Genomic DNA, 23166 nt, shown 5'->3' on the forward strand with positions numbered 1-23166 from the left:
CAGCACTGCCACCACCCCGCTGGAGCACAAGCCGCTCACCAGGGCCAAGATGGAGACACATTGGCTGTGCAGCCTTGGGGACACCTGGGATCCTCCCTCAACTCGAGCTGACGCTATAGGGCTGGATGAGCCCTCTGCAAGAGCGCTAGGGATGATGCCAGCGGGGAGCCTGGCATCACCCTCTTCTCTGGCCCAGTGCCAGGGCACAGCCTGGCTGCTGCCTCCCCCCAGTACCACAGGTACACACTGCTCTCCCTTGCTTTGGTTTTTTTAAACACACAGGTCCAAAAAGGAGAGGTAACAGCATTGCTGTAAGGGGAGGGGAACACAGGAACAGAAGAACCCTCCACAGCAGAAGCAAATTCCTCCCCTTCCTCCATTCATTTTCCATTTGTGCTGCTAGAAGGTGACATCCCCCTTTGTGGATAAGATGCTCTTCCAGCACTGCAGAAAGGCAGCTCCCCCACCTGAACCATGGGGCCTCCCATGGTCCCTGCCCTCCCTCCTGCTGTTTGCTTTTCAGGGCGTGAGAAGGAAGGGTGGGCACAGCCAGCCCTCATCTGAAGCAATAGGCATGTATGCACCTTTACAATACATGGCAGGACCGTCCCATATGCCACTGCAGTATTTGTCTGCAGCCGCAGTAACCTTTGCTCACGGTGCTCGCTGCTTTTTGCCAGCAGCTGTCCAACACTGGCCAGGGAAGGAGTCATGCACCGGCAGTGCAGGCTGGCGGCCGGGCTGGCCCCGTGCTCCTTTGGGGGTCGCTCAGGAACACTTCGACTCCCTTAACTCACCCGCACCCTGGGCTCCTGCCATCCATCACCCATCAGAGAGCACGGCCCAGCTCAACGCCCCGTGTCCCAAGAGCGCAAGACTGCCTCTAGTTTCCCCTGCCAGCCGGGTGTCAGACCTGGAGGGAGGCACCCCAGGGAGCACCCACGAGCACTGTGTGTGGCTCCCCAGAGGCAGCTACACCCCAAACCGCTTTTCTGCCAGACACCGGAGCAGCCCATCCCTGCTGAACACTCTTGGCTAGAGTTGCAGGGAAAGGGATAGCTCTGCTCTGAGCAGAGCTGGCACCAAGGGTCCATCTGTCTGAAGCTCCTTCACGATCTGTTCAGGAAAGGCCGCAGCAGCTGAGAGCTGTTCCTGGGGAGCCTAAAAACACCGTGGCTGAGTCTGCACCAAGGCCCTGCCCTGCTGCTCATGTCCAAAAGGCCACTGCACAACTCCCCTAGCAAACCGCAGCCGCTGCCTTGCTGCAGGGCTGTGCCATGCCAGGATGCCGCCCTGCCAGCGGCCCCATCAAAGGAGGCAGACAGACAGACAGACAGAGACAGGCACGCGTGGAGGCAGAGTCACAGAGCAGCAGCCTGGCTTCCCCGCTGCTCTGCCAGCCCGGACATGCATCAATGTCACAGCAAAGGCTGCGAGAGCAGACAGTTATCTCGCTTCCCCGCGCCGAAGGCTGGAGCGGTGCCAGCCCCCAGCGCTTTTGTTTCCATATCCGCACAGGCCAGCACAGCAATTGCAAGGGACAGTTTGAAAGCTGTCTCTGGTGGAGGATTCGGGTCCAAAGGCAGCATCGACATTGCCCTCTCCCACCCACGTTCCATCGCTTGCTCCCCTGCATCCTTGGGGCACAGGAAGAAGGGCATGAAACACGGCAAGTCCAGGACGATAACTCCTGAGCTTGTACCAGTCACATGAAGCGCAAATGCCCCACAAGTGCTGCCCTTGGCTGCGACCCCACGCACAGGGACTACCCGCCCTCTCTGTATCTGCTTCCCTGCAGCTGGAAGCCAGAGGCTGAGAGCTCCCAGCAGTTGTGTCCACTTTGACACAAAAAGCAGAATAGCACAGGTCAGTGACTGTAACGACCTGGCACGCTGCTCCAGACTGACTGCTGGTAGCTGGGACCAGGATTTTCCCCGTAATTGCACTGTAGCTTTGCAAGACAGGACAGTAAAGACACTACAACAGAACTCAGCTTTCGAGCGCAGGACTCTACAGTCCTACAGGACAGATTTTCCCTTCGGTTCACTATATCTCTGACAAGTTATGCACTACCATTTCTCACCTCCCTTGCCTGGAGCTGCAGTAGCTCTGGAAGACATCAGCTGGCCTGTTTTGTCCCGATCACACCGCAGGCACGCAGCTGGGCACCTGCCAGCTCCGCCACTGGCTCCATCACAGAGCGAGCAGCCCAGCCCTGCCGCCCCAGCCCCGGACGCCCACTCAAGTCTCAGGCTGGCAGAGTTTGCAATACCAGCAGCTGACAGATAGCAGCACTGCGCTGAGCAAGGTACAAGAGTCTGGGTCCCATAAAATGAAGTGCCAAAAGACTAGGGCTTTCCACGAACAGTTTAAGAGCTAGGAAACCAAATTTTGGCCGTCTTTGGAATTCAGGCCTTCAAAGGAGACACATCAGAGCCATGAAAGTGTGCAGTCATCAATGCATTTTACTTCCATCCTTCCCAGTCCACACTGGTCCTAGTTGTCAAGGGGATGGCTCCCAAGGGCAATCTCACAAGAGCTGACTGCTGAAGCGGCTATCAAAATCTCCCAGGGGCTGCAAAACCAATGAACAGCACACCCACCTCTTTCCACTCCTATCTCCTGGTTGGCTTTTGCTACTGCTCAGCTTCACTAGGACAGACCGACCACAATATCACAGCTCTCCCTTGAATCATTAAATATTAGAAACAAAAGTTGGAAGGTGCATTTTTCAGTGCAGTTGCGGGTTTAAACCTCTCCAGAAGTCCACAATCATTCGCAGCCTCCAGCTCCCAACTCATCTAAGCTCAATGGCCTGCAGCACCTTATAAAGCCACTGGGATTTTGCTACCCCGACATTCACAGCTGGGCTTGCTTGCTGTGCTCAGCGTTGCATCCAAAATCAGGCAGGAACATTTCTCCTTGCCCTCCCAGGCAGTTTACCTCCAACTGCAGCCCCCGGGCTATGAGCCAAGCCAAGAGGCAAGACAGCCAGCTGTCTCCCTTCTCTGGGACCTGAGAGCAAGCAGCACTCTTGCCAGTTGCTGCGAGGATGAGGTCAGTCTCCCCTCAATGCTAAAAGCTCTGCTTGAAAAATTGCTGAGCTAGCAGAAACTGCCACTTCAGTTTTACCCATTTCCTGTTATTAGCTAAAACAGCATCAGAGGGCTGAGCTCCTGCTACCCTGGGCTTTTGCCACATTACAGTTACTGCTACAGCCACTGCCTTCAGCAGGTGAATACTGGCACATCTTGATTTCAACAGGAGCCAGGGCACAGCATGAATTATTTGTGGTAAGGCTGACCTATTTAACAGCAGAAAGACAGCATTCATTCGAGCCCAGATTCCCCAGAGGCTGCTGGTGTCACTTTACTCTGCAGTATAATACAAACCCGTCGCTATCTCTAGGCATCTTGGCTTGCAGGGGGTGTGGTGGTAACTGTCCTAGGCTGTGCCTGCCAGGCTCTCGATATTTCTCTTGGAGGACAAGTGACACCTCCACATCCCTTTCAGTGCAAACTACTCCCGGCCTGCAACTGGCTTCTGTTGACCAGCTTTGATCAGTGTTTTGTGACCACCATAGACAACACACATGGGAAGTGGAGCAGAGTGAACCCACAGGGCCTTGAATCAGCAGAGAAGTCGCTGCTGGCAGCTCCGTTTCAGGAGCTCGGATGCAAGCAGTGTTTGCAGGGTGGCTGCCAAGTTCTGCAGCTATTCAGGATGCCTCTCTGCGCAGCTCCTTCTAAGCTCGTGTAGTCTCTAATATTGGCTCCCATCCTCTGTGCACAGGCCAAGGCAGCCTGTGAAGGGGTTTTTCACATCGAGAAGATGCTGAAGTCTTGGTGATACATTTCTGTGGACCATCTCAGAATCACAGATCTCCACCATGCCTTTGTGGACCTTACCTTTGTCTGCCAGAGACAGTGTGCTGTTAAAGTATTGCTCCTCCACGGTCCATGCTGTGTCATTGATCTTGTTAGACACCCCACAGGATCCAACGCAGCTCACTTTGATGGCTGTTGAGAGAAAGTACACACGTAAGCACTGGGAGAAAGCAAAACCTCAGGTTCAGACTTGCTTCAGGTACTGTATGTGGACTTGTGCAGGAGCAGTGCCTCATGAAAACACACACAGGGTGGAAAAACGGAACAAAGGAATCGGGTCACGCTTTCATTTCAGAAGCATGTTTTCCCCTTACTCTCAGCGCTATTGCACACTCCCTGCTACCCCAGTGCTACTCCCCAGATGTTATCACCCTTGAAGTCCTCAAGCTGGCCTCCTTGCATTGTGAAAGCCCCTAACAGCAGGGATTTCAGCTCCCTGAGATGTAACCTTCTCTCTAGTTTTCTCCCAAATGAAGAAATATCCCCTCCCAATATGTGCATCAGCCTTGGCACTCAGGCTGACAGCAGAGGCCTTCGTGGCAACGATGCTCTCCGATACACTCAGGCGTCCCTGTCCAGACAGGGATGAATGGCAGAGGGCTCTGCTGCCTCTCACCCCATAAGGAGCCAGGCATCCCGCCGAGCATCCATCCCACCATCCCTGGGAGGAGAGAGATGTTTGGCACAAGCCCGTTAGCCAGCTAAACAAGGTGTATAGCCCTGTCTGCAGGAGCAGCAGAGAGCTGGACACCACAGTGCAGCCTGAACAAGCTCAGCTGCTGCTTGAGTTTACAGCCCATCCACCCTCACAGGACATCCCCAGTCCCTGGAAGCCTGCTCCTGTGTCCTGGGGTCCATCTCTACTTCCAAGGATTGCAGCAGAAGCACTTTGCCCATTAACACTTGCCCTACATCAGGACCTCTGACCACGTTGATAAGCACGCTGCTTCTCAGCAGCCAGATACCACTTCAAGTGAGTGGCTTCCTCTTCCTGTTAGAGACACAGGGCTCACAGTAAAGCCACACAGCAAGGTCTGGAAGCATCTGAGATGCAATCTGACCCTCCCAAAGCAAGGAGAGTAATTTGAGCTATGTTTGTGCCTTACCTTGGGAAAGTCACCCCAGAGCTCACCCTGTAGCATGGCTTTCAGAAGAGCTATGTGGCTTTCAGAAGAGCTACCCACAAGACATTTTCAGTTAGTCTTGGCCAATTCACAGGAGGTTGAAATCAAGCTCCAATGTCGACACTGGACCACTGAGACAGACAAACACAACAGTGTGGCCTTGTTGCACAGCAGGAGATGATCTGCGGCACTACCCCCACACAGGGAGGATACAGGCAGACCTATCGCAGCACAAACTGCGCCTTCAGGCTACCCCAGCCTGAACATCTCCTGTCCTGATTCTCACCAGATTTTGCAACAGCTTTAATGGACCCCACAGAACTCCCTCACCAGATTTGCCAGGTGAATAGTTCTGCTGGCAAGAAGGTGGCAGGAACTACCAGACAGACTCCTTTCCCATTTCACCCATCTGCTCCCCTGTATTCAAGCTGCATCTCACAGGAAGCATTTACCTGGGAGGCGGGTGGCCAATTTGCATTGGCTTAAGAGCTCTCCTCCTCCCCACTCCACAAGCCTTCTCAGCCATGCTGATCTCGCCATCTCTACCCACCTACCCAAACACTGAGGGGTGCAGGCAATGCTGCTTGCAACCACCTCAAACAGCTCTTCAGAGCACCTGCCTGGCGAGTGTGACCTTGTCCTCCACACTGACTCAAGACAGGGTGGAAAGAAACCCAAATCCAGCCCCCTCTGCAGGGGGAATGCATAGTTCTTACCCCAGTCCCCTTACCGGTGCTTTGCTATGTGCATTCACGTAGAAGCGGCTCCTCAGGGCTTAAAGTCTCTAATCCCACAACGAAGAACAGCCTCCCCCCATCAGATCTCCTGCTATACCTTCAAAGCCTGATCATGACTTTGAGCACCAGAGCCTGTTACAGTCGAAGTGCTGTTTTATACTCAAGGGCGAAGGATAAGCAGCTCCAGATGACAACTCTCATTAACCAAGCATCAATACAGCAGCAAGGCCGACACACCAGCTTGCTTGTTTGTGTCTGTGATGTGCATCAGCACTTCCAAGGCAGGGAAGAACAGGAGAGCATGGCCCACAACAGGAGCTGCCCACACGATGGCACGCAGCACACCTGGTCTGAGCAGACACAGGTCCCATCCCGAAGCAAACCATCACACCGAACCCCCTGAACACCCCCAGGTGACATCCAATCCTCTCTCTTCCCAGATGGCAGAGCCAAAAACACATACGGGTTTTAGCATTAGAAGGAGCAGGGAGCGGTTTTAGCAGGGCGGCACCCTGCGTACCCACACGTTGGTACCAGCTCTCAGGCTCCCACCTCAGACATACCACCACTTCTCTGGGCTCACGACGAGCCTGTCCTGCTCTGAGTTAGCCCAAATAACTTGGATGGCTCAAGTCAAATCAAGCCCAGACTCAACCGCTCCACTCCCACATTTTCACATGGAAGATACAAGCAAGAAAAGCCCAACCAAGGACTGGAGAACATTCACATCCTTCAGGAGCAACAGCCCCTGAACAGGCTCCCCCTCAGCCTCCCTTCGCCACAGAAGTTTACAGATCACCACCATCTGTTGCAATGCCCAGATAAGGGGATGACGGTCTTTAATTCAAGCCTGCTTGCTGCATTGCGGTGCTGAGGCACTCCTGTTCCTGGGAGGCAGGTGGGTGGGCATGTTCAAGCACATACACGTCATGGCCCATCTCCCTTCCCACAGCAGACAGAGACTCAGGAACCAAAGGCAGTGGGTTTGCAGCCTGATACTCAGAGCCAACCCTTGGCTGGTGGTCCCTGCTGCAATGATGGACCCCCCTATAACCCACCATTAAGGCTAAAGTCGGACCATGTCTAAAAGTCTCACTGCAACTAGCTAACGAGTTCTCCAACGCAGGCACAGGAGCTGTCAGCTCCAAGACTTCTCAATTAACGAACATCCCAAACTGGTGTGGTCACAGCCAGCCTGTGCCTGCAGAGGAGGGACGGTTCCTGGAGGGAGAGCTCCAGGGCTCTCAGGGGTCCCAGTTCTGCACCCCCACCCAGGGCAGCCCTCTCCAGCCACGTTCCTGGCCATCACGCACCCTGGAGCTGCCATTCCAGGTGCCTGAGGGCAACCAAAGGGGCAGAAAGCAACATTTTAAGCTGAAAAGCTTGAAGGCAATTTCACAGCAATGGAGAAGCTCTCCCCTTTTCCTCTACGCTCTCCAAAGCCCCCAGTGTACTGTTACCAGGCACACCAAGTCACTAGATGTAGGACAAGCCTCAGAGCAGTTCAGGTGGCAGAGGATTTGTTATAGAACATCTTCTCCAACCTACTCCAGAAACATAAGCTTCCCCCCGCCTCACTGGGGGAGAAACAGGACGGATGACAGCTCTGAGCAGATGCATTGCCCCGTGGCTGGGAGCAGGGCTGTCGCTAAATATGGGGATTGCATATCCCAGCTCATCCCCCAGGCTCTTGGAGGAGCCAGCAGATCCCCAGGCCCCCACAGCGTGGGCAATGCTGGGTGCAGTGTGTCCAGGGCAGCCAGAGAACCCCCCCCCCCATTTCACCCCCACAGCCACATCCCCACAGGGCTCTCATTCCCCTCAGGTTATCCAAGAGGTTTGAGGCGCCCAGTGCAACAGGTCGAACCATTTATCTTATTCCTAACCAGGTTTTGGAGCAGCTAACCATGAAATCAGCCTCTCCACGAGCATCCCATGGGCAGAGGAAGATACTGGGGACTTGCCCAGCTGTCGTGTACAGGCTCCAGCCCACAAGTGGGAGGAGGTACATGGGGCAGCTGACAGGCACAACTTGGGCACGTGGTGCTGGGGGCAGCTGCAAGCTAAAAACGGCGTCGGCGGGACAGGTCTGGCAAACTGGCACCATCAGATCTGCTGCAACTAGAGCCACCTGAGGTGCAAAGCCTGTCAGCCTGTCAGGAAGTGAAATGCGCAGTCTGAGCCTTTCCAAGGCCTCCCTTCCGGGCGATCTCTGTGCCAAGCTGCAGATACAGCAAATAAGAAAAGTTTTTACATCAGAACAGGCCAGTTTCAGTTATTAGAAACCCATTAAAAATGCTTCTGGAATCCAGTGCTACCAGTGGCCCCAGTTACCATGCTCCTGCTCCCTGTTTACCCAGGCTGCTTTGAATAAATACAGAAAAAAAAAAAAAAGTCAAAAAACCTGCAAGGGAAGTGGAAGGGGGAGGCAAAGAGCAAGCAGACAAGAAGTGAATTACAAAGCCATGCAAAAGACAAGGGCCCTTCACCCCTGCAGTCCCCTGGGGATTCAGGGAAGCGGGCAGCTTCGCATCCAGCCAGACACATCTTTAGCAATGCACTACAGCATGTGCCAAATGCTGGAAATAAAAGGAGACAGCTCAGCCATATCCATCTCTGCACAAAGTAAAAATAGAGATGCCAGGAGCTGGGCACGTCTGCCTTCTTCCAAGGTGATTTAAGGAGAGCAGCCGTAGACTTCAAATTACTTTTTCTGGTGACCCAATGAGCTGCCTTCCTTGGGTGAGCTGGCATTGCACCTTGGGCAAGAGGAAAGCAGAGGACACTCATCCCCCTTTCCCCTGCCAGCAGCAGGTTGTATGCACACATCCCTACTTCCAAAATCCAGTCATGTACTGAGCAAGCAGTCACCAGCCACCCTGCACTTTACAGCAGGGCCAGCCCCAGTCCCAAGTGTCCCCCTCCAGCTTCAAGACCCATCTATGTCACACACCTGCTACAACAGGTACAGGCAACAGACAGTGGTGGAGGGAAGGAGATGCTGACAGCTTGGTTGGTTTAGGTTTTCTGGGGTGGGGAGGGGAAGCAGCAAAAAGCCACAACAGTCTGGGGTGGCGGCTGTTGCATTTGGCAGCAGCTTACACAAGACAAACAGACTGTCCTGTCGTTCACCTTCCTCGACAAGGACAGCCGAAGGGCTGGCGACCAAGGTCTGAAACGGCACTTATGAACAGCCCTGGGTTTTTGCCAGCTAAAGCCTACTCAAGTCAGCACATGGGCTCGGCGATGTCTGTTGGACCCAGAGGCTCCAGCCATCCCTGCTGCAGGGAACGGGGTGCCCAGCCCTGTGAGCATGGGATGAGATGGATGGCAAAGCCACCCTGTGCTTCTGCAGTGATGGCACGCAGCACAAGGGACCACGGCGCACATTCGTAATGGACTTAGAGGGTACCTGGGGACTGAGTTACCCTTTGGAAAACTTGTGCACACCTAGATCCAGAAAACGGGAGCAGAGGGGGAGAAAGTGCTGTGGGACATGAGCGAGTCTGCATCAGAAAAGTCTTCGTTTCATGGAAACCAACCACGGGAAGCCAGAGCCCCCTTTCCTCATGCTTCTCCATCAGAGCCGCAGCAGGCAGCTATCACCACATTTTAATTAGATTCCCTCAAACTGCCATCTGTACGCCCAGAGCTACAGGGACCAAGAGCATCCCATGAGCCGGGAATGAGCCACCTTTCGCCCCTACCTGGCCCTGCATGCCCCAGGGGCCAGAAACAGCCCTGGGAGAAGGGCGAGATGGGTCGCCCTGAGCCCCGACCACTCCCCGACCGATGGCAGTGGGGACCTGCCCTCGACAGACTGATGGGCTGTCGCAGCAGCAGGAGGAGACCACCTCACCACACAGCACCACAGCTTCACCTTGGCGTGAAACCTCTGGGTTCAACAAAGATCACAAGTTTTGATACACTCTGAGATCTTCTGGCCCTGTTAAGCCCCTGCCCTGGATCTGGATGAAGATGATGGGTTTGGAGTTACCCACACTGCCAGCAAAGCAGGACCAGACAGTGCTGGGAAAATGGAAAGCCTGGGAGACAGCAAGACCCACAGATTGAGCAAGTTACTCTCAACCAGTTTGTAGAGACTGGGTAATTGCTAGAAAAGCTCCATGAAAACTGGACACTTAGGAAGCTGAGACCCCAAAGAGGGGCAGGATGAGGCCTTTGTACTGATGGCCTTTACACAGAAACGCACCAGTACAACCTCAGACACAAAGGGCTCATGTCCTCTAAGCAGGAAGGCTGGAAGCTCACAAGATATGCTACTCCCTCAGTGTCCAGCCCTTATGCATGAATATACTGAGACACTACTAATTAAACCAACAGCTCCTAATTAATTGTCACGTGTCCCCATCCTTCTGGGTCCATCCTGTCAGTTCTTGAGAACTTGCAGAGGGGAGAGGAATGTCTTGGGCATTTCACAAGCCAGTGAGGAAAGAGTAGAGCTTACACCAAATGCTGGAGGCAGTGGCAGGTTTGGCACACAGTTGAGGATTGTCTGGGGAGGTTTTTATCTTCTTCCTTTCCAAGAGCCCAGCACAGGGGCAGGAAGGGGATTCAGCCTCTAATGTGGAAGAAGAGGAATTGTATAGAAGAGTAGTTCATGCTTTCCATCTCAACTCAAACCCAAGCCCGTAGCCAGGCTCCAGGAGATGCCTTGTCTGGAGCTGACACACATCGAGCAGCATCTCCCATGCCACCAGCAGCCTCCAGCACATGGAGGACTTGGCTGCTGCTGCCCATGACCCAAGGGGACACCCCACCTTCTGCAGCCTGCCAGCCCATCACACAAGTCACACCAAGTCACCCAATACAGCTCTCTGCTCAGAGGCTGTGGACAGGCTCCCAGTGAAATATTAAGACATTGCTATAGTTTGACCCATCTTTGTCCCTGTGCTGCTGCCTGCAGGCAGTGCTCCTGCCACACACAAGCCCAGCTGGGGCTCAGGACCACCCTGCAGCCCGCTCTGCAGTGGCACGAGCTTTAGCATCATTTAGCCTCCAGGAGCAAGATCTGCTGCTCAGCCATTCCTTCCCCAGGTTGGCACTTGCCTTCTGCACCCTTCAAGAGGCTGGACCAGCCAAATCACTCACAGCAGTGGAAGGGACGGTCCCTCCCTTCCTGGCCCTGACCTTTCAGAGGGTTGACTTCCAGGACAGCAGAGCCAGCCCTGCAAGACCAAGCTCAGCAAAAACCATCCTAAGGGCCAGAAGGGCCTGTTCTCCCTGGCTGTAGCAACAGGGCTGTATTTGCCTGCTGTCAGGCTAAGGCAGGAGGATCCAGCTGGGTCTCCCACACAACCTGCAGGAAGCTCAGACCCACCCAATACAGCCCCACGCTGTGGGAAGGCTGGATGAGCTCCTCAATGCAGCCTGTAAAAACTCCACCTGTAGCAACAACAGGGGAGTGACAGCTCTGGTACATGGGCAAAGTGACCCACAGCCATTATTATGGCTACACACAAGTTATTTTAGCCAGAGCCCAACCCAGTTGGGTTTAGCCAGTGCAAGGAGGGTCACATCCATGCAAGTAGTATCGATACACAGAGGTTGTCCTCATTCTAGCAAACACAGAAGTCTCCAAAGGGAGACTAGGCAGGTGTGTGCCTGTAGAAAAGCAGAGTAGCAAACCTTCTCCGAGTCCTTTCCCAGGCAGGTCAATCCTATCCCCTCTGCAAGCACTTTTTTCCATCAGGTTGAGAGCAACAGGGAAACCTACATTTTCCAGCTCTTCCCCAAAATCAGGGGTCAACATACATCCCAAGAGAAGAAAGCAAACTCTTGGGCTCCTGTTAGACCAAACTCCTGTTCAATCCGAAGGCTCTTCTCCCTTGTAGAGCTGACAGGTTTATTTATAGCATCACAGTGTTTTATCAGCATGCTGGCTGCCCTCAGAGGAAGGGGGTCATCTCGAACATCTGGAATCAAATCCCCAGTTGAGCATGTTTAACAAGCCGGTCTTTGCACATGTTGGGCTGCAAGTGGAAAACTCACCGGCGAACAAGGCCACACGGGCTGCAGGAAGGGGATGACCACACGCCACGAAGTCTGTGCCTTGGATCTGCCGGTCCTGCTGCCAAAGGCAACCGCAGCTCCTTAGCAACAGGCACGAAACATTGCAGCATCTGCACGCAGGGCCCAACTGATGGGCTGCACCCCATCTAGCCCGTCACCCCGATCCCCACCACACTACTACTGCCATGACCGCCTCACTGCTCACCAAACATGCTCCAGAAAGGACTCCCTCAGCATCCCCTTTCTCCAAAACTGCCTCTTGCAAAAAAAGGGTGAGTTTGGAGGTCTTTTTAAGCTTCAGATTGATGTAGGTCCCAGTGCTGTGCCACCCAAACAGCCTGGGAAGAGAGGTGGGGAGGAATGGGATTACTCTGCCTTGAGAGCCCACAAAGGCAGAAGTGGTTGCACCATTAACAGCCGAGCAGCACAGAGCCCATACACGCAGCCTGGCAGGGGCGTATGGCTGCACAACTATTGCCGCCCACACTGTGCCACCTACCCCAGCCTCCCTGCTGGAGGCACTGGGGCCAGGCTGCCAACCCACACACCCACGGGCTTCCTGCAGGAACAGCCCAGGCTGAGCCTGGGACAGGCAATATCCCTCGATGGTGGTTATGGAGGAAGCAGGGAAGGAGAAAGTTGTACCTCAGACCAGTTTGGGGAGCCCAATCTCTTGCCCCATCCTAAACAGGTAGCACGGCTCAGCAGAACTGCTCCACACACCGCCTGCTGCCACACATGGAGCAGGGGTTGGCGATGCCAGCCCTTGGGTCCTCGTGCAAGGGGAGCGACCGTGTACCACCACAGCGTACTGAGGGACTGGCCTCTTCCTCCCAAGCCAGTACGGCAGATGCAAATGCCCCTGTGTGCTGGGAACAGCCAGATCAGACAGCAGTACAGGAGGCACTGCAGGAAACTTAAGTATTTGGCAGAGAAAGGCAGACCTCACAGCTCACTATGAATATCTCCATGCCAGCCACCCACCTCAGCTGCACTGCCAGCATTTACAGCCTCCTGTCCTAATATCTACCCCTCTCAGTATCAGACAGGGAATGCAAAGAGGTTGCAGAGGAGCAGAAGGCTGGAGGAGATGGAAGCAACATTTCACGTGGATCTTCAACCGCTTTGGTATGTGAAGCCAACTTTCAGTTTCAAGAAACTTCTTTCCTTTCCAATTCTCTGGACAAAAATTCAGAGGGGGAAATTCTGACCTGTTTGGAAACTAGTGTGCCTGCCCTCCTTTAGAGCTATGCTTGAGACTCGCTTCTGTGCACCCCATCCACGAGAGAGCCGTCTGTGCTTTTACTAGGATGGGACCAAGCTCCAGGCAGGGCTTGCAGCAAGAGTCACACACTGGCTAAGAGCAGCTCAGCTTATTATCCAGCACATCTCAGCAAATAACATGACCCCTGTCACTACCTGCGCTCCCTCCTCCTCGCCCTCCTTTCTGCACAAAGCTCAGTACAGCTTGGTATAGCCCAGGTGCAGCCCAGCCCCTCATCTCACCCTTGCCCTGCTGCCCAGAGCATTACACCCAGCTCTGCAGTGCTGCAGGCTGCTGCCTGCCAGCACCAGCACCTCCAAGGGGCAGATACTGCCAGCTTGGTACAGAAACAGCTCATATTTAGGATCTCAGTGAGGTCTAGGAGAGTTTTACTCACGATCCCCTAAACAAGACAGATCCTAATTTAGTGCCATCCTTCTCAGGGGACCTGGGCAACTTAAACTTGCTTTTGTGAGCCCTGGGCAACCTGAATTTAAGCAAGCTATGCTCTTCAAAGCAAAACAAGGCTGTACATACAGAAGCAGTCAGAGCATCTTAATCTTCAGTGTTTGGCCCCTAGAACAGCCCTGTGGGAGGGGAATGCAAGTCCCAGATGCTCAACGTGCAGCCAGACAAGTAGAGCAGAGCCAGCAGCTTGCTCCGGCTCACAAGAATGCTGATAGACGCCAGGACCTGCCAGCACTCAACACTTCGGCCAGCCAGGGACCACAGCCACCTTTCCTCAGGCTAGGCAGCACTGAAACAGAAGAGAGGAACCTCTTTTTTTATAGCTTGCCCAAATTGAAATAGGTTTCCACCCAGCACTTAGCCACTTTCGGCCAAAGCAGTTAAGATATTCCGGTACACTTGACTTGGCTGTCTAAAAAAAGGAAGAACCAGGCAGGAAACCCCACCGCAGTTTACCACACAGTGCTGCAGGACCCAAGAGGCACTTGCTGGGTGCTTTAAGGCCATGCTGTAACAAACTGCCCCTTTAAAATCGTTAACAAACTCGATCATTCTTTCCCAGCAAGTGCAAAGCCAGGCACCCTCTCTCACCTCACTGGCAGAACAAGCCAGCGATTCACCTGACACAAGGAGCAGCCAGAGAGGCTGAGCTCTCTGATGTCCCGGGAACACAACTCTGTTTGTGACCACCACCAGCTCCGCTCTATTCTTCCCACACCCCAGAGCAGGTTCAACGAGCTCTCCCCCCCTCCAAGAGCCCCTCTGTCCCCACAGCAGGAGCATCACCCCTCCGCACTGGGTGCAAAAGTCACTGCAGGCAGATAAACAGCCGACTGATCAGGTTTCTCTACTTACCACAGAGAGGTTGTTTCACCAAAGCCTACTCCCTTTTCAGGCTCTTTCTAAATAAAAGCTTCAAAGAGTTCTGGAAATTCATGCTTAACAGGCTTACCGTAATGCCAGAGCGCAAGGGCTCCTGTGGGCCAGACTCTGCTGCGGGACTGAGTCACGCTCATTTTCTTCTGAGACTCTCAGATACACTTGTCTAGGAGTTAAGGCTAGAAAAAGTCCTGCTGGCTGATGCTCATTTTGGCAGATCCTCACTGCTACCCACAACACAGCCTGACACAGCTCTCACGGTCTTCTCAGCAATGGCCAGCCTTGCAGATGCAATGCAGATGCTCAGGAGAGAAGGTGATGCTCCTCCATCCCCTCCTGGTGCTCAAGGGATGCTCCTGGGCATGAACTCCCCAGCACCCACTCGCTGTCCTCAGAGAGGAGCACTCACAAAGTCAGCTCAGCACCCAGTCGACCAGGAGAAGGCCTGTTACAGGGTGGACACCCACCATCACATGCACCTGGGGCTGAAAGGATTCAGCACAGACAGTACTGCCATAACCAGGCGTCCTGAGCAAGCCTCTGCCTCCAAGGCACTGAGAAGGACTAAAGCAGCAAGTTCAGGACTGCTCAGCCATCCTGGAAACAACAGTTTCAGTATGAGGCGTTGGAGCCCGCATACAAGAAGAGAAGACAAGAGCACAGGGGACGAGCAACCGTGCGTAACTGCACTAAGGCCCGTCCGCCCTGCCGCTCCACTCCCGGCGCTGAACTTGCAAGTCAGCAGCTAGAATTTGCTGAGATACCTCCCAATGATTTAGCGCTGCTGCAGCTCCCAAGCATAAACCCAGAGCCAGCTCACCTCCTCCTAGCAGGAGGAGCTTTCAAGTGCCTTTTCCTGGAGAGCCTTATTTATAAGCACTAAAGCAACATACCATTTATTGACTCCTCCTTTCACCCGGGTACCAGCACAGGCAGGTGGTCCGGTGGGGAGGCAGGAAGGCACAATGTGGGATGGCACGATGGGAGAACCCAGCTGCCTCGCCTCACCTGCTCCCTGCTGAAGATTTCACATGCCACACCAAGCTCTCAAGCATTGCTTTTGCATACCTCGGTTGTCAAGAAATCCCCCTGCCCCAGCATCTTCAGAGAAAGCAGCCAGAATCCACTTCATTCTGCATAAGAGCTGCTCCTGTGATTTTCTTTGATGCCATTCAATGCAAGCAGCTGGATTCTCTATTTATAGCAAGATCATCAGTTTGGAAAGACGACTTATGTCCTTGTTATTACCAGAACACCAGATACATAACAAATCCCCACTATGCCAGGAGTGCTACAAGTTGGTAAGACAGTTCTCATGGTCAGGCTGGACACCTGCAGAGGTCCAAGCAGACAGAAAACGGAGCACTCGGGACTGAGAGCTAAACCCCTGGATCTGACATTCAGTCCTGTGCTGACACGCCCCATCAAGAAGGCACCAACTCAAACCCACACATTAAGCTTTCCTCCCTGGAGATGTTGCCTTCCAAGCCAGTTTTATTCAAGTCTTATTGCAGGGAGTATTTGGGATTCAGGCGGGTGTGTTCGGAAGGGATGGCAGCATTGTTACCTCTGGCCTGAGCTGCTGGAGCCAGAACGACCAGGAACATGGTTCTGTCAGCAAGAACAAAGGATTGGAAGTTATAAGCATTAGTGCTCCAGAAATGATTCATGCTTCTTGGAAACAGCCTTTTTGCTACAGATATCTGATAAGCTCTGGTTTTTAATCAAGATTAAGGTACTCAGAGATCAGGGTGTTTTTAAAATAGGTCTCCAAATAATTCCAGGCTGGCACTAGCTTGCCACCCTCATCTTTTCGAGTGGGTCAAAAGCAGCGTCCATCATTACCTCAGGACATCCCCATATCCTCTCTGCTACCATCATCCAGCATCTCAAGGCCCCAATACACCTGTGGGATTTTGCTCAAGCCATTCAATTAAACCACATGGCACTGACCACCCCTCTGAACACAGTACCTCATGCTGGACAAAGCGGTACCCAGCCACAGCTACTCACTTTCTGGTGAAAGGCCTCCACCCACAAGCTTATTCACAGCAAAACACCCAGCTCACACTTGACACTGGCACCCCATCAGCTAGTTTTAACTGGCCATCAATGAGAGTTGGGGGATGTGGAGTTGCTGTTTAAAAGCCATCACAAGGAGACAGAAGCATGCACATCTTTGTGGTCTGAAGCCATTTCACCCCTCTTTTCAGATCCTGGACATGACCCAGGGACTCGGAGCACATGCAGACACAACTGTGCACAAGACAAAAATCCGCTGACTGGCAGCAGTCTGGTCCTTTGCTCTTTTTCTCCTCTCCTAAGCAGTTTGCACTTCTACACAAGAGATTTGAAGAGCGACAGATTTTAATAGCAGCACAAAGAGGTAATTAACTTCCACAGCAATCCCTGTTGCCAGACTTCAGAGGTCACAACAGTAGCCTAAAGGCTGTACGTTGGATATCTTGGCAATCAGCCCTCAAGAAAAGAGGCACCAAACCAAAACCCCATCCCTGGCATGCTTGCCAGGCTGTTTCAGGAGCAGCTGCCCTGAGGAGGAGGAAGACTTGCCCCAATGCCTGGCAGAGCACCTTTCTCTATGCTTTTGCACAGGTCAGGTCCGCAGCAGCTTTGCAGCGCAACCCAGCCACCCCATTGCCCTTCTTCTCTTGGGAGAGCCCAAGCATCCCCTTCTCCAGACAGCAGAGGATGGTCTGCATGTCCATCCTACTCTTCCTGGCTGTAAGAGCCTCTAGCAAGACTTCGCCAAGACAAGTGACAGCTATGTGTCTTCTACAGATGTACTTCTTCCTCCTCCCTGAGGATGACTTTCAGCAAAAGGTATTCTACAACATGCTACAAGTGGAGCATGCCCGTCCACGCACCCGCACCTCCCTTGCCAGAGGGGCTGGCCCGAGCCATCACCCTCCCTGGCTGCTCCTCCTCACCCGACCCTGCCAGTGGGGCCGTGCTAGGGATGGGGGCTGCCTCTGGAGGAGAGAGATCAAAACCCACAGACTTCTTTCCTCCCAGCCAGGGAGCCTCCCTGCTGCCTACCTGATTCCAGCCCTGAAAGACAAGCTACATCTCTGCCAGCTCTGCACTGCTCCAGGGAAGGAATAAGCACTCACACCCCGTTTGTCACACTTGGAAGCAAATCAGACAGACAGAACTTCGCTCCACTTGTTCTCCCATTTTGTTAAACAAGAGATGGGAGGCCGCAGAACGTCTCCTCACCAAGGAAAGCAGCAAACAGTTTTTCAGATGAGCACAAGTGGTGTGCGGGCGGGGCGGGCAGCGGAGAGAGACACACACTGCAGTGACAAGAGACACAAAACAATCTCGTGATTAGTTATTGACTCCAGAGGAGTTGGAGCTCTAACAGCAAGCCAGCCAGGAGAGCAAAAATCCCTCTTTTGTTCCACAGCCTCAGACAGACTTGACCACACAGCTCCCTGCTGTCTCACTCCAGACAATGAGAAAAGAAAGTTAATCCACTTCTCCTATAGCAGGAGCCATCCAGCCTGCTGGAGCGATGCTGCAGAACGATATATGAGCATTCCTGCCTGCGCATCAGTGCCAGCCTCGCCTTGTCCTGGCACGCACTGCTGCTAGCGGATGCCAGACGGCTTGAGGACCTCACCGGGCACTGCCAGTATTGCCAGGGCTAGTGACAGCTTTGGATCCGCTCCTGCCTTCCAAACCCACCGGGCCCTTGCTCAGCTCTGCACTGTCGGCACTGCGCTCCCTTGCCACACTGCATCCCAAAGCAGAGACCAGCCGTGGGGTCCCTCCCACCCCAATGATGTATAGGTGACCTACGCTGCCAAGCACAGAAATTTCAAACCCACCTTTACAGAAGACAAACTTCTGACTCAGGATAGAGCAAGCTTCAGACTACTAACCAGGGACTGAATCCACCCTTTCACCATCACTTTCCTAAGCAGCTCAAGCCACAGCCCTTCTGCAGGAACAATGTTTTCCTCTGTATCAGAGGTCAAGTGGTAGAGAGGATCATGGCCAACAGAGTCCTTCGGTGTCACCTCTTCCCCTCAGGAAGGGCACAGATTACACGCGCGTCAGGACCACCTTACATGTTAGCCAGACCCAAACTTCTTCCTACTGCCTTTCTAGGGAAACAGAAGTCATCTTTTAGTTTGGACACATGACTTAGGATTCGAGTGACCTGCTTTTCAACTCCTTTCTTCACCACCAGCTTTCTCGGTTCTCCACATGAGAAGTGAGAATAATTACTACATTTAAGATTAGAGAAGGAAATTATGATTCACTGGCTCTCTGCTCTGCAGAAATGGGAATTATGTACCTTGGTACTTCTAGAGAATGAACAGACATAGGTACTTGTGTCTGGAGCTCTGTAGTTCAAGGGAGTGATTTTTAAGTCAAGCCATCACTGCATAAACCTGGACAGCTAAATAATAGAGTAGAGAATAGCAAAGTGCTGAAATATGCTCCGGAAAGCACTTGCAGTTTCTTTACTCTCAGTGACCCAGGAGAGAGGGCTGTTATTTTAACATTACACTTCTGTCTGCGAGAAGCCTCGCTGAATGGCAGGCAGCAGGACCGAAATAATCTGCATGGCCCCTGGAAGCCGCCGAGTCGAGAGGAAAGTGCTCCAGCATCCCCAAGCAGCACAAGCCTTTGTTCCAGCACGCTCCTGCCAGCGACCGGGGCTGCCTGCCCTGCTCTGAACGAACTTATTTCCCTCCTTCCTTCCCCCAAATTAAATCCATCTCCAGCTGTCCCAGCGCCAGCTTCCTGTTAAGATTAATTATTCTTTGTACACCCATGTTTGATGATTTACCCAGCAAGCCAGGCACAATGATTAGGAATTCTGCATTCCCATTAGTGCTCTCCCCTGAGGCTCAGAAGTTTTCAGGGAAGGACCTTCACCCTGGCACAGCCATGGGGAGAAGTGTGCCTCTCCAGAAGGTCTGCGTGGGTCACCAAAGGCCAGTCGTCATTTGTGACTATGCCGCAGGGTCAGGTGAAGATGATGTGCTACTGAACAGCCTTTATTGCTAGTCAGCAGGGCTGGCACAGAAGCCAGTGTAGGTGGGAGCATTTATGATCCCAAAAGGTGTGTCTCCAGTTACGCTCTCCTATGACCCAAGACTTCTAGTGTGTTTTGCAAGGCAGAACGAGCTTTGTTTGTATTGTCCACCTTTCAGAAGGTGCAATTTTCAAGAGCCATAACAAGTTACCATGTGGAGTAGTCATCTACAGTATTGTTTGCATTTGTGATCTCAAAAACCACAACACTGAGAGAAGCCACCACACCAGACTAGTCTGGCTCAGGAAATGGAAAGCACGAAGCCTCGGTGCTGTGGGCCAGACCTGCAATGGGCACAGACTTTGTGTCTTCTCCTGGGAGCTGTTTGTTAGTCTGAAAAGTCATAGCTGGTCACAGAAGTTGTCCTACAACTAGTTGTATATACTATGTAAGACAAGGTGATGCCACCCACCTCTCCCCACACCCCAGCAGAAAGCCACAGCATGTCAGAGGTTGTCTGATCCCTCTGCTGCTGAGCCCGTCCCTTTAACACCTCTTTCCTGTAGGTAGTTCCCTGCTGTCATGCCAAGAAGGATGTTTCAGTAGCTACATGAGCCTTCTCCTCTGAGGGCAAGACATTTTCTTCAGCCAGAAGGAAAAGAGGGTGCCCATCCGAGAGATCCCCAGCCCCAATGTGGAGGGCTTAAACACCAGAGACCATAAGATATAGAGCAGCAGGGAGGACACACAGCAAAGAGTCACCTTGCACTCTGCAGACGTTGGTGTCACATCCCAATGTGACTTATGTGGGCAGGTTCAGACACCAGTTATGGAAAGTTTCTGCCCCAGCTGGTGAAGCCAATGTGCAGGGACGTCAGCCCAAAACAGCTGCTCAGGTCACCTCTGCACAGAAGCAGAAGGAACAGCCACACACAGCCCACCTCACATTTTGGCTTGATGCTTCTGCCAGCTTTCCTAGAGCCCTACTCAGCTCCCCCAGCTTCTTACCAAAATCCTTGCGCTGGCATCAAACACCAGATCCAACAGCAAAACCCCTCCTGGCTTCAGGACCAATACTTACACTGGACCTCGAAGTTTCAGAGAGTCAAAGCAATAAGGAAGCAGAAAGAAGGTCTAGAACAAAGAGACACCTTTCTCTTTCCCCACAACAACCAGCTGCAGCACACCAGGAAGCAAAGGAGATCTGGTGTAGAGAAGAACCTGGCAGTTCCTCTCCAAGACGGGAGTTGTAGAGGTAACAGTAAGGTGTAACCATGGCCAGCTGGCAGTGCAAGGGGTCAGCACAACCGAGCCCTCTGAGGCCAAACGCTCTCATCTCGCCCAAGAGGCACCTTCAGGAACAGGAAGTCAATGGGATGGGCCGAGGATGGAAGTCAGCCACACTTCGTTAAGAACGTCTTTGCTGGCAGTACATCTGGGAGTACCCTTCAAGGAGATAAATGCTGGATGTGCAACTGTTTTGCTCCGACAGGAGTTAAACAGGCTACAAGTCTGCACTTGTCCTAGACACTTTTTTCCTCAGGAAGCTTCCAAAAAGCTACTGCAGACAACTGGGAGAGGTGCTTGCAAAAGCAAGACAGTCAAGCATAGGCACCATCATCCAGGCTGACATCTCTGTTCAAGAAACTTTGCATTTTACATTCTTCAGTCTTTTTTTCCCCCCAATAATTTGTTATAAAGGAAGAAGTGTGCACATAGGAGAAGCAAGCAAGACAACCTCAGGGAAAACAGCAAATCAGTTTGCATTTCCACGGCACTGAGCACAAAACTAACTCGTAAATGCGAATGACTTCTCTAGGGTGGGGGAGCAAGTTCCCAGTTTGGAAGATCTGAATCCAGCAGCTCGCCTCCCCCGTCCCTCCACCCCCACGGACTGCACCAACCAAGAGGGCCTGGGTCTCACTTGGAGGAGCAGCCACCCACATACCCCTGATACCTCCTGCACCACGAACACAGCAGAGACCACTGCTGCCTGCAGCTGCCTGCCCCACAGGCAGGCACTCTCTCCCCCAGCACATACAGGACCAGGTACTCAGCCCGGACATCTCCCAAACTGGTACTTCCACAACTCAAAACGTTCAAGTTCATTCGAGATGTTACAAAACGGTTGCTCGCCATGGATCGTGCTTGCAAATGGGCGGGCACCCCTCCTGCTGCAGCAGGGACAGCCACCAGCCGGGACATCACATCGCCTATCTCCTCCCGGCCTCCTCCCATCACCCTGCCATAAAAAATACGCATTTTGGCTCTTCCTCAGACCCAGGAGTGCAAGGGCCCGGTGCTGAGAGGCTGCCGCCACGGCGATGCCGGCAGCCCTGGGAGGCCGCAGGGCTCCGGGAAAAGCTGGACACAGGGGCCAGGCTCCTCCGGCCACCTCCCGGTGCCACCGCCCTGGGCACCCGCCAGCTGCAGAGGCTCCTGTGAAACAAGCCTGTGCTGGTTTTTGGGTTGTTGGGGTTTTTTTGGTTTGGTTGTTTTGGGGGGGGGGGGCGGGGAGGCGGGTTGGTTTGTTTTTTTTATGGGATGGGAGGAAAAAGTAAGGGGAAGCAGAGGAGGAAATAATTCAGCAGGTTGCTCCCATCAGCCCCGCCGCTCCCCTCCCCGCACCGCCTCATGGCGGGAGGGGGAGAAGCGAGGTGCAAACCCCGAAGCACCCGGTCCCCAGCGCCAGGGCGGGGAGGAGAGAGGGACGGGACCCGGGACCCGCCTCCTCCCCGCGGCCCCCCGCCCCGGCTCCAGCCCCACGGGCGAGGGGCGTCCGCGCCCCCCACGGTCCCCGGGGCACCCGCACCGTCCCTGGGCCCCGCGGGCTGCGGGCACCGCCGCGGCGGGGACCCGACCCGTCCCGTCCCACCCCGGCCCCGCCGCCCGGGGGAGGCGGGCAGGGGGCTCCCCCAGCCCGGCAGGCGGCGGGCAGGCCGCGGGCTCACCTCGGTACTGCAGCGAGCCCGAGAGGCGCACGGTGACGGTGCCGGCCAGCGGCTCGCCGGGGCTGTAGACGACGCGGCTCTCGCCCAGGCGGATCTCGAAGAGCTGCACCTTCCCCATGGCCGCGCCGCGCCGCGCCGTCCCGACCGGCCCGGCCCGCTCCGCTCCGCTCCGCCGGCAGCGCTACCTGCCGCCCCACGCCGCGCCGGCCCGCGACGTCTCTGCCCCGGCGGGCCGCCTCCGGCCCGCCCCGCCCCGCCTCCTCCCGCCCCGGCCCGGCCGCGCTGTGGGGCCGGGGCGGGCCCTGAGGCAGCGGCCGAGCGCTGGGGAAAGGCCGCGCTGGGGGGCCGGGGCGGGCCCTGAGGGAAGGGGCGGCTTGTGGGGCCGGGCTGTGAGGGAAGGAACCGGTTGTGGGGCCAGGGTGTGAGGGAAGGAGCCGGTTGTGGGGCCGAGCTGTGAGGGAAGTGGCAGCTTGTGGGTCCGGGCTGTGCTATGAGGAAAGGAGCTGGTTGTGGGGCCGGGCTGCGAGGGAAGGAGCCGGCTGTGGGGACAGGCTGTGAGGGAAGGAGCTGGCTGCCCCAGCATGGGACCATCTTGCGTCCTGCTGCTCCCTGCTCCCTCTAATCTGATCTCCTCCCTGTAATTCTTCCGGCCCAGCTGTCACCTCTCCCCCCTCCTATTTTTATAACCCCAGTCGCTTTAAGCGTCCAAGCAAGCGGCAAATACAGGGGTCCCGACGGCGACCTGGGCCAGGGCTGAGGGGTAAATGACGGCCCCGTGCTCCCCTTGGATCAGCGGGGTGAAGGCGTCCGAC

General features: G+C 54.3%; 1 protein-coding gene across 1 annotated transcript in view; it reads right to left on the minus strand.

Annotated features, from left to right (window-relative positions):
- Nucleotides 1-22946, minus strand: part of ARRDC1 (arrestin domain containing 1) — a 41218-nt gene extending 18272 nt beyond the window's left edge. The window contains exons 1-2 of the mRNA XM_052815280.1: nt 22355-22946; nt 3909-4019 (exon numbers count right to left, since the gene is read on the minus strand). Of these exons, the coding sequence (XP_052671240.1) occupies nt 3909-4019; nt 22355-22472 (229 nt within the window). The 5' untranslated portion in view covers nt 22473-22946. The remainder of the gene's footprint in view (nt 1-3908; nt 4020-22354) is intronic.
- Between the last annotated feature and the right edge of the window lie 220 nt (nt 22947-23166).

This window comes from Harpia harpyja, chromosome 19 (genome assembly GCF_026419915.1).
Source record: "Harpia harpyja isolate bHarHar1 chromosome 19, bHarHar1 primary haplotype, whole genome shotgun sequence".
NCBI lineage: Eukaryota > Metazoa > Chordata > Aves > Accipitriformes > Accipitridae > Harpia > Harpia harpyja.